The sequence below is a fragment of the Psammomys obesus genome, unplaced genomic scaffold, assembly GCF_907164565.1.
Source record: "Psammomys obesus unplaced genomic scaffold, mPsaObe1.curated_primary_1811, whole genome shotgun sequence".
Lineage (NCBI taxonomy): Eukaryota > Metazoa > Chordata > Mammalia > Rodentia > Muridae > Psammomys > Psammomys obesus.
Genome location: NW_026596134.1, coordinates 9,861,814 through 9,873,967, shown reverse-complemented (window position 1 = coordinate 9,873,967; position 12,154 = coordinate 9,861,814). Strand labels below are relative to the sequence as shown.

The 12,154-nt window shown below is 39.6% G+C and overlaps 1 protein-coding gene across 10 annotated transcripts in view; it reads right to left on the bottom strand.

Moving 5' to 3' along the window:
- Atxn3 (ataxin 3) overlaps positions 1 to 12,154 on the bottom strand; it is a 39,606-nt gene that overhangs the window by 11,655 nt on the left and 15,797 nt on the right. For 7 of the 10 annotated variants that reach the window (XR_008718464.1, XM_055592906.1, XM_055592907.1 and 4 more), the window contains exons 7-9: positions 8,220 to 8,352; positions 5,135 to 5,301; positions 3,846 to 3,942 (exon numbers count right to left, since the gene is read on the bottom strand). Coding sequence is in view for 9 of the 10 variants with exons in the window: in XM_055592906.1 (XP_055448881.1) it covers positions 3,846 to 3,942; positions 5,135 to 5,301; positions 8,220 to 8,352 (397 nt within the window). In the remaining variant the exon portion in view is untranslated. Of the gene's footprint in view, positions 1 to 3,822; positions 3,943 to 5,134; positions 5,302 to 8,219; positions 8,353 to 12,154 lie in introns of those variants that run through there. The other 3 variants (XM_055592914.1, XM_055592912.1, XM_055592913.1) reach the window with 3 other exon arrangements.

Sequence of the window (12,154 nt, the reverse complement as noted above, 5' to 3'; positions counted from 1 at the left end):
CCTTCCTACCTCACCTTCAGCCCTACTTTAGCTTCAGAACTAAAACCTGGTTTCTGGCTACAGATTAAGGGCAAAAATGAGTCAGTGAGGTACAGCTGCTTTCTTGGAAAGCAGTCATGGAGACAGTCCTGAATCCTGCCTCATGGCTGTTTCAGTGGGGCCAGAAACCTTGACAACTATGATATGGCTTCCTGAGTCCAAGATCACAGCTGTTATCTAGTTTTTGTTTTTGTTTTTGCTTTTAAGATTTAGTTAGGGACTAGAGAAAAGGTTCAGCAGTTGAGGGCACAGGCTGCTGGGACCTGGGGTCAGTCAGTTCCCAGCACCTACATGGGGGCTCATGACCATCTAGAGTCCTGGCCCCAGAAAATCTAATACCTTCTTCTGGCTTCCTTAGTCACTACATGCATGTGGTACAGATACATACATGCAAGAAAAACACCCATATGTATAAAATAAAGTTGAGACTGTTTTTCTGATTTAATATGCACATATAAAAGACTTAAAAGTGTTTTAGACTGTGTGTGTGTTTGTGTGTGTGTGAGGCCTTAGAGGTTGAGAACAGAGTACAGAATCCTCTGAAACTCAAGTGATTATAAGCCATGTGGGGTTCTGGGAATCAACATTGGTCCTCTCCAAGTATATCGGAGCCCCGTCATCCTAACCAGGCAGCAGTTGCAGCCATTCTCACAAACTGGTCTACATTTCAGAAGCCTGGCTCCGAACAATTCCTAAGGCCTCTAATTTCACTATTAATTACTGTTTTCCTTAAATATCCCTACCTGTTTCTGTTTCCCAAACTGAGCTGTCATAAACTAAGCCACACCACTAAAGCAATGGCGTAAGTATTAGGCAATCAAAACATCACAACACTCCTTGGCTATGAATGCTTGGATGTGTCTTGCTGGGAAACACTGTGTTTCTTGTAATAGGCAGGACACAGCATTCAAAGCTACACCTGGGAAGGACATTAGTGATGCTAACAAATCTCTGGGGAAGATGTTAACAGCTGACAGTCTTCTTACCCATCACTAAAGTCCATGCTCCCAACAGAAGGCATCAGCAATGCTGATGTGGACTTTATTTACAGATCACTGCTAAAAAAAGTGTCATGTCAAGGAAACATTACCATCACTCATAAACTATGAATTTATAATAGGCTAATTTTTAGTACTATTTTTTTACACAAGAAAAGAAATCTTACAATCTGTTGTGTTTCATATCTAATTAAGCATGAGGGAAAGATGGGGAGGAATGTAACAAGTTAGCACCAGGGACAGTTTGGAGAGGGAAAGAAGAGAGCCAGACAATCTTATACCCAACAGTCCAGACAGAAACTAGAGAAATAGGAAAATATTTCAGCTAGGAAATGAGGGATGTGGGTAAAGGCAAGTACAGCATGCACTTTTAAACGATGAGCCATCCTCTAGCCCCTTGGCTCCCTGTTTTAAACTTGATTGTAAAATAGCACTTTTAAATGCCAATCAGTGTTAAAAATAAACACTATAAGCCCTTAATTCATCTCAGCTATATGTGAGGGGGCAGAACATTCCCTGGTTGCCTTAAGTTCTCAGCAGAGGATAAAAACTAGAGCTAGTAACAATCACGAATACGTGGTCAGACACAAGAAAGGAGGCATGCTCATACCCCCCCAAAAAAATTTAAGGGCGCAAGGTTGAGCAAAATCTGTTCGCTTAAAAGTACTAGTTACAGTTTTTAAATTGTGATTGTTATAGCTTACTTATTCATCATGGGATGTTACTGAAATATCTACACTACTACTAAACGTAAAAACTTACTGGAAGTTTCAAATTTTTATTTCAAAAAAGTTTACAAAATGTTTAAATAAAAGGGCACTGGCGACAGGGCCCAGCAACTGAAGACTCTTGCTGTCAAACCTGATGAGCAGAGTTCCATGCACAGGACCCACGAGGTGGAAGAGAGGAACTAACTGGGGGAGGTAACCCTCTGACCTCCTGTATACATACATAGCACACACGCACACTCACAGAGACGGAATACGAATATGCGTATGACAAGAGGGGATGTACCTTAACATCACTTATTGGAGGAAGTGATAATGGGAACATACTTTTTAAAAAACTTGAATTTTCTGGAATACTATTTTGCCTACTTAAGTAGTTTTAAGTTATTTTTAAAACTTAGATTTATTTATATTTATATTAAATTATATTTAATTGATATTAAATTGTTAATTATTATTATTTGGTAACAAAAACATTTATTAGGAGGAAAAAAATAGTCAAGCTAGGTATGGTACACACACCCATAGTCCACCACTCAGGAGTGAAAGTCAAGATGACTGGGAGTTTAGGACTAGCCCAGGCACTGAGTGAGACTGCTCAAAAAACAATGCAAAAACAATAACAACCCTACAGAACGCAAACAAACAAAAGCCCTCAAATATTAAAGTCATCATAATGACATGATGACCGTGACTTGTTACAATTCCAAGGCTGTGGGTGAATGGAACAAATGGGAGTTAAAGGCCTAAAACCTGGCTTGAGTGCTGATGTTTATTAAGTCTGAGTAACAAATATGGGTGTGTTATGCAGAAATCTAAGGCTTATCATAATTTAAAAAGTAAAATGAATATGAAAAACACTACTAAGACTATTTTAAAATATAAATATAATTGAGTCTATTAATCAGTCACTGAAAAAAATCACTAGAAATATCGCACATTAAGGAGGATGTCAGCCGATCAGAATTTTCCTTCATACACTTCTGAGATGTGAACAGAAAAAGGTAAACATTATCTTCACGATACCAGCAGATGCAAAATGGTCCAAACTTTATCCTCTAACCCGCCAACTCGGACTCTAAGAAGTGGCTGCTCAAGCTCAGAGGTGCCACTGTGCAGCTGTGGCTCATGTGCTGGGCATGGAAGCTGAGCCACCTGCATGCTGGGTGAGCACGCTCCCTGCTGAGCTGAATCCCACCCAGTCTTTCAGAGATTTTCAAGTGTGAAAATAAATGCACCAGTGAATTGATGAGACACAGTATAGAAGTGGGCAGAGTCCATCTCTGGCCTTATCTTTCTGACCTGAGATCAGAGGATTCAATTATCTATTATTGATCATATAACTTTTTAAAGGTGGAGTTTGATTTAAAAATTGACATATATCTATAATCCTAGCATTAAAAAAGCTTAAGCACAAAGACAGCCACAAGTGAGGCCTGCCAGGACAACACAACAAAACCCTGGCCAAAAAGGAAAAACAAAAATAAAATAAAAATAAAAACAAAAAGAAGACTTGTGAATGGTGATTATTAGAAAGGAAGAACTATAAAAGTGTAAGTAATCTTTTTTTCTTGGTACTTATAAACAGAGCACAATAAGCGGTTTTGGGAGCTCATAATTAAGATTTATGGTGTCTATTGACCTGATTGACAGGCCTTGGGTCTCCTAACATGACACTGAGCAGTACTACAGAGCACACAGCACCTGCACTTGGGAATATGCCCCACCGTACTCGAAGGCTGCTTTCCCTGTTAGCAAATGGGAGCACAACTCATAGGTGACCAGTGCTACATCCAATCAATCAACAAGCACACTTCTTCTTGTCCTAAGTCCATTTTCCTTCTGATAAGCAAAATTTCACAAGGTTTCCTTTATCCTCGTCCATATAAATATATCTAAGATTGGGCAAAGGTTTTTTTTCTCTAAAACTGTTAAGTATTTCATTCTTTATTTGCTGTAAAAATTTAAAAACATATATATATTCATATATTCACAGGTTCAGGCAGAGAATAGTAATTTACAAACAGACAAAGTAAGCGAGTATTAAATATGTAACTTTAATCTGTAACAACTACTTTACTTTTCAAAGTAGGCTTCTCTCCTCTTGCGCAGTTCTTCTGAAGTAAGGTTTGTACTTGATGTCTGTGGACTATCTTGACACATATTTCTGGAACTACCTAAAAAAAAAAAATAATCATTTCATACACCTGTTCAAGCAGTAGTATACTGTTCTTACAGGAGAAAGCTTCTAGAAAGTTCTCTTAACATTCCACTACTGTTCTGTACACAGGTTGTAGGGAAGTCTTGGAAAATCTAATTAAGGTACTTAAAATCTCATGCGTTACTCAACCAAAGCTGATGCTGCCTGTGACACATCAGATGTGAGGACACAGATCCACTGTTCACCTGCTGTGAGAAGTCAAGACCACACTTCTGTGCTTTTTACCTTCCCAAAACTGCACCTCCATCTCAAAGACACAGCACTTCTCACAGCAACCTCTGATGGAGGACCACAGCATGCCCTTACTCTGTTCCCAAAACCGTCAATGTTTCTAAGTTCTCAACAGTATTGTACCAAGCACAGACTCCAGGTAGAATGTAAAAATGGTAAGATGGGTGTTCTGTGGATGACTTCAATAATCCAGCAGACCCCTCCTAATAAAACATGGGACTTCACACTACAAGGAAGAGGCAGAGGTATGCCTGGAGGTGAGACGTCTAGGGTAACGTTAATGGCTGTGTTAATAAAGCCTCAGTACGCTAAGACATTTCAGATATTTAAATGATGAGCAATCTCACTAGAAGCAGAAGCACCTTCAAATAGATTAAAACAAAATAAATAAATAAATAAATAAAGCACTTTGTGCTGTCATAAACTTTTGAGTGTCCCAACACTTTTCTCCACCAGTATTCCTAAGGGAGTTTATCTTCACTCTCCTCCACTGTTGATGGACTTAAATCAATAAAAAAGGGGTATCCTGTAAAAGTGGGCTTAGGTCTTAAGCTGTACAGCCAATAAGTGTTGGACGTCCACTGGCATGTATTTGTTAAAATGGTTAGCTTGGGTAAGGGTCATCTAGCCACTAGAAAATTAATTCAACTACTTGTTATTTATATTAGTTCAGTATTATAGTCATAACATAACAAAAAAATTATAGCTGTGTTAAACACAATAAATATAGTCCTAGTATATTATAAGTTATAAAAGTGATTTGAGAGCAAGGAACTCTAAAAGAAATGTTCAGGTCTGGAACTATTGCTTTTGCAGTAACTATCAAAGAACTTCTAAAACCACACAATTTTCAGAAAAGCCAAGAATGTGAACCACTTCTCCAAAAATGACTAAAGCATACATGAAAATGTCCATACCTTGCATACTGAGCCGAATAGCCCTACGGAGATCGGCTTCTTCATCCTCCATGTCAATTTCTTGACGACTTATGGCTAGAGCCCTCTGTAAATCATCCTCATCCTCATCTAACATTCCCGATCCATCAGCTGCCTCTAGGACTCGTTCCAGATCTGCTTTGAGAGCACTAAACAACAAATGAATTCATAATAATTACAGCCTAGTCTTCAAGAAACCCAGTCTTAAAAAAAATAAACAAAACAAAAAAATAAAATGTGTATGGATATTTTGCACATTGTGTGTGCAGTACCTAAGGAGGCCAGAAGAGGGTGTTGGCTCCCCTGAGACTAGAGTTACAGGTTGTGAGCATTGTGTGTGCAGTACCTAAGGAGGCCAGAAGAGGGTGTTGGATCCCCTGAGACTGGAGTTACAGGTTGTGAGCTAGTAAGTGGGTGCTGGGACTCAAACCTAGGTCCTCTAGTAAAGCAGCCAGTGCTCTTAACCACTGAGCCATTTCTCTAGCTCCATATTCTTCAACTTTAGATAAAGTTAGATAAACATAAAGGCACTTGCAAACTAAAGAGTTTAGATTTAAAAAAAAAAAATGTTCTAGCAGATAAGGTCTAGTAAGAGAACAAGTAAGTTGTAATATGAGTCTAATATGTTTAAGTCATTCACAGTGCTGACTCCACCAAATCCACTAAAACTTAGCCTAGCTGGGCACAGCGGCATATACCTACTGAGTGACAGCTACCTGCCAGCCAAGCACAGGATGTCAAGTTTGACAACTTGGCAATTCAATGAGACCTGAAGTGGAAGGCAGGTCTAGAGAACTATCCAATGATAAGCATGAAATCCAGGATCTGAGCCCGAACACTACAAATAATAATAATGACAATAATTAATTTTTGGATGGGGAGGTAAGTCCTGGAGATGTAGCACAGTAGGAAGAATAGCTGCCTAACATACACAAGCCCCTGGGTTCAATTTTCACCACCACGAATAAAACAGCACGGAGGCACACACATATGTAATCCCAGCCAGCCTGAGCTATTTAAGATCTTAATTCAAAAAACAAATACAGAGGCTCCCTTAAACAATACGTGTACATGTCAAATTGCCTTCTAAGCACAATTAGACCTACAAAGATCAGCACTACTCAAGAATGCTTCCTTTTGCAGTCACTGTTTTTGGTTGCTCGCCAGTACTAAATAGTAAGATCTATTGGTAAAGACAGCACACATTTTGCTTATGTAAATAGAGAAACCAAGCTGGAACTAAGCTGGAGGCTAACACCCTGCTGACCAGCTTTCAAAATGCTGCAAGATTCTATGAAGGCTGCTAGAGAAGAAAAGTCATTAATAGTTTTAAACAGACCCTGTCTGCATGTTATACTATAATACTATCTTGTTAGATAATAGTGGCATGACTATTATGGGGGCAACCAATAACTTTTTCTTTTTTCTTTTCTTTCTTTTCTCCCTCCTTCCTTTTGAGACAGTGTCTATTATCTAGCTCTGGCTGGCCTGAAACTCACAGAGATCCATCTGTTTCTGCCTCCCAAGTGCTGGGATTAATAAAGGTGTGTGCCACCATGCCTGGACCTACTGTTTTGATGGGATTTGAGGGCCACTCCACAGTTAAGTAATTCATGCCTGGTACCATAAACCAGGTCAAAAGCCTGTGGTCCTAGGTGAGGAAAACTACTACTTACTGTTTCACTAAAAGGACATGTCGCTGGGTGTCATGGTATTTGCCTGTAATCCCAGTACTTGGGGAAGCAGAAACAGGCAGATCTTTCCAAGTTCGAGACCAGCCTGGTCTACAAAGCAAGTCCAGGACAGCCAAGGCTACACAGAAAAACCCTGACTCAAAAAACCAAAAAATGAAAAACAAAGAAGCAGGCCAAAAAAGGACATGTTAAACTCCCTTCTAAACATACTTAGACGTAAAGATTAGTGCTTGGTCAGAAAAGCTGACCCCCTATGCCCCCATCCCCAGCGGATGGCAGTTAATGCAAGACTCAGGAAAGGTGTCTGGGAATAAGTGACTATTAAGTGATTAGACTTAAGTGGGACATCTGTATCATCCTCTAAGGCTCAAGGAACTTTACAGAAGATAGGGCAGAAAGAATGTGAGAGCAGATTAGGGAGGAACTATGTGGAATGCTGTCTTCTGACTCCAATATGGCTGTTGTACTCAAACTCACAGCAGCTACGGTTACCAGCACAAGGTCACCAACTACCATTCTAGCACGGATGAGGGGGCACTCAGAGGTCCCATCCCTAGCAAGTTACTAAAGAAGAAAAAAGATATGAAAATAGGAAGGAGACTGACTGGGAAGATAAAGGCATTCAGAGGGAATAGTAAAGGGATAAAAGAAGATAATAGAAGGATGAAAATAATAAAAAATTTTCAAATAAGTAAATATTTAAAATTACATAAACACATCAAAGTCTTGAACTCTCTGCCCCACATCCAAGTGTGTCCACATAATTAAATAAAATGGTCAAAAAATGTTTAAATAATTAATTAATTTACTTTATACCCTGACTGGTCAAAATTTTTTAATAAATGAATGAAATGAATTAATCAGTGAATGAATGGACAGACAGATAAATGGATGGAAGAAAGAAAGAAAAAAAGAAAGGAAGGAAGGAAGGAAGGAAGGAAAGAAGGAAGGAAGGAAGGAAGGAAGGAAGGAAGGAAGGAAGGAAGGAAGAAAATAAGGGGTTTGAACATAGCAGAATAGAACATTTGCCTGGTATGAACAAGAGGTTAATCCCCAGCACTACAAAAACAAATACACACAAAAAAAAATAAGGTAAAAAAAAAATCATGGTAAAATGACCTCATATTAAATGTAAGCACAGGAGCTAAAGAGATGGCTCTCCAAAGGGCCAAGTTCGGTTCCCAGCAACCCCGTCATGTAGCTCACCATCATCTGTGACTCTAGACCCCAGGGATCCAACCCTCTGTTGGACTTGGTGAGCACCAACACGCAGTAGCATATACTCTCACAGACACGAAACATGTAAGCTTGGACATGGAATTCTTCTAAGGGTATGCTGCGCCATATATTCCACACTAACACTTAATTTTTACCTCTGTTCTTTCAGTTGTGCTAACTCTTCTCCAATAAGTTTTGGTCGATGCATCTGTTGGACTTTTATCATCTGCAAAAGTTGGTCAGCTTCACAATCTGGGAGATCACCCTTAACAACAAATATAGAATAACCTAAAAAGAGGCAAAAACAAACTAAAACAACTAGTAAGAATTTCAAACTTGTTCTGAAATGATAGCTGACAGAAAGGTAGCACAGCACAGTAGGAAAAATAGAAGATGAAAATTCAGAAAGACCTATTTTAGTGATGATTCTCACTGGATTAGAAAGACTACCTATGGTAAGTCACACACAATCCTGAGTCTTACTCTTCTCATCTCTAAGGCTCAGGAGCTACGAGAAACAAAGGCAGTCCTGTCTGTAAGGCTCTAGAAGGGCAGAGCCTGGCCAGAGTCTACTCACCAACAGGGAGAGGACAGGAGGTAAGGGAGAGCAGAAAAGAGGATCTGTAATCAACTGCTTGTTTTATCCTAGATCTGCCACGTCCTAATACCACGGGGTCTGTCAATTACTTCCCCCAAATGTGCTGGTACCTTTGTTGGACAGAGATAAAGGAACCTTCCTCAAGTGGCTGGTGTGAAGACACACGTGGGTACTATGTCCAGTGGCTGATCACATGGGTAAAATAAATCACTGGAATACAGGGAAGTGGCAGCTGCTCACGCTACTTCCTGCACCATACACAGAGCCCTTCTAACTGAAAACAGGAGCTGGGAAGCTGTACCCCAAATCTAGCCAGTGTGACTCGTGTTTTGAAAAAAATAAAAAATAAACTGGTACAATACAATTTTTAATAAACACGTACCTAAGGTTTTCTCGGCTACAATTAAGTCCAATTTTATTTAACATTTTCTACCACTGATTTTCTTGAACTTCAATAAAACAAAGACTGAGAAGGCTGGTCACTAAGAAGGAGAATATATCTAACATTTTTTAAGGACCAGTTTATTCAGAGTTCAGATGTCTAAATATGTTTTCTGCTAGAAAAACTGTTTCTAGGTGCCGAGCACAGTGGTGCGTGCCTGTAATCCCAGCACTTAGGGAGGCAGAGGCAGGGGGATCTCTGAGAGTCTGAGGCCAGTCAAGTCTACAAAGCAAACCCAAGACAGACAAGGCTACACAGAGAAACCCTATCTCAGAAAAGCAACAACAACCACCAAAAACCTGTTTCTATACTCTAGCATCAGTATGTCAGCTCACGATGGTATCTACTAAGCTTGTCCTGAAGAGAAGATATTCTGCCTTGGGCAAACATGCAAACAACGTAGCAATTCTGGATTTTATTTAAGACTTCAGAATTTATTTTAGATGTATTAAGAAACCAGTAATCAAGAAAGTAAAGGTATGACATAATACACATTATATTTTTATCAAACACCCTGGCTCCTTTATTAACATAACATATAGAAGCCAGGATACAAGAACGACTCTTACTAAAATGGAAACCTGAGAGAAATCTGCACATAAAGAGAGGCAAACAAAACCAACCAACCAACCAAAGACCCACAGAAGCTAAGTCTTTGGGGCTGGAGGGATGGTTCAGTGGTTAAGAGCACTTGCTGTTTTTCCAGAGGATTCATATTTGATTCCTAGTACTTGCATGGCAGCTCACAACCATATCTAACTCCAGTTCCAGGGGATCTGATGTCCTCTTCTGACCTCCATGGGTACCAGGTACACACATGGCACACAGACATACAGATAAATAAAACTCATACACATAAAATATTAAAATAAAAATGACAGATGTCCTTTGTGGACATGTTTGATTTAAAATCTTCCTGGACTGCCACACAAAGATGTCAGTATCAGGACTGGCGTTCAAAGGCATGTCTAGGCTAAATATAAAAATCTGGGAATTATGAATGTACAGCTCATAGACTGTGATTAAAAGAGTGAAACGGCACATAGGAAGAAGCTGACCTGAACCTGGTAACTGTAACAATTAGATACTGGAAAGTGCATGATGATCTTCAGAGGGAACCTTGAAGAAGCAGTTGGTGAGACAGGCAGAGGCCAACATATAACGACACTGCGTAACCTTTAAGGACAGGAGGGGTCTAGGCACTATTCGCTAACATAGGCTAACATCACAAACGGACAAGCAGACACCAGAGGCCACATCATCCCCACATCAGCTGGAACCTACTCAAGTATCTACATCTAAGGTGCACTAGTGCATCCGTCAGTCAGAGGACATAGTCACAGTAAGAAAAAGACCAAGAGGTGGGAATCAGACAAATGACCCAGTCTCTCCCCCTCCCCCACACAAAAACCTTAGTAAATAAATCAAAGGAAAATACAGAGACAAGGAAACTTACAAGTAGATTTAGAAAAAAAAGGCTAACCCAGTACAATTACTGAATCCGATGTTCCAACTCAGATTAAAGTGTGAAAGAACTCATCAGAGATGAGGGCTAAGAGAGACGCAAAGAAACACTAGTGACTGGTGTCATTAAAACACTGCGGCTGCCAGCTGGGACACTGTGGCTGCCAGCTGGGAAGACAGGTCAGAGTACAGTTCTGCTTCACATGAACACAGCCTGGGATTTTCAATCCCTATCACCACAAAGCACAGCATTTTAAGTATGATTATAGTGCAACTGTACATGTTTTTTTAAATAATAAATAAAATTCACTTTAAAATTTTTTATCATGAAAATATTTAGAGGAAACAGGAGCATGAATGGGAAAGAACAGACATGAGGCAAAGGGCACAAGGAGATCAGAACATCACTTCCTTTCCTTTTACTTATTTATTTTTTTAAATAAGCAGTTTGTTGTTTTCCATTTAGTCAGGGTATAATCAACTGCCTCCTCAAATAAAGGAGGCTCAGGAATTGAATCCTGGCACTGGCAATATGGAAGTCACCACTGATAGTGAGAAGAGAGACTTTTGGACTCACTGGTTAGCTTATGGTGACACAGCCAGAAGGAGTTAAACAGGTGACAATGCACTAGAGACAATTCTAATGAGAAAAGTAAAACCTTAAGCAGCTAAAGTTTCATAGTTGAGAGAAGCTCTTCATTTTTAATCAATGGAGGCAAAGAGCTTTTTACCCATGGATAGACTTTTCTTTTTCTTTCTTTCTTTCTTTTTTTTTTTTTTAAAGGAGTGGAAAGAATGGAGAAGGCCAAAACTGAATATTGACTACATGGAAAGAACAAAGATACAGCATACATGGAGAGGCTGGCCTTACATGTAGGGTCAGTCCATATATTTTAATAGGCTCAAAACTCAAGAAGATATAGAAGCAAGGTTAGAGATTTGCTAGAAAGAAGAGAATTATATCTATGTTCTCAGAAGAATACAAGAGAAAGCTATAAGATACAGCAATGTATAAGGAAGTGAGAACTAAGTTGTGAAATAACAACCAAGGAGTCATTTAAAACCTGTAAACACAAAACTATAGTAAAACTAACCAACATATTGTACACAATTTTTAAGCCATGTTCAGCTGCTATGGTATAGGAATGTCTAAAGCAACGATTTGGTTTACCTGTGGTCAAGATTCCTGTTATTTAAGAATAATGGGGGAGAGAAAGCAAAGAAGTTGAGGAAAATAGCAGAATGACACTATCAGGGACTGATGAAATGGCTCAGAGGTTAAGAGCACTGGTTACTCTTGCAGAGGACCCAGGTTCTGGTCCTAGCATGCACATAGTGGCTCACAGTTCCAGGAATCCCAATACCCCGCTTTGGCCTCTTTGAGCACTGCATGCACACAGAAACACACGGGGAAAACACCTACCCACATAAAATAAATTAAAAAAAAAACCAAAAAACAAAAAACAAAAAACAAAAAACACCAGGCATGGTGGCACACACCTTTAATCCCAGCACTGGGGAGGTAGAAGCAGGCAGATCTGTGAGTTCCAGGCCAACCTGGTCTACAAAGCAAGTTCTAGGACAGC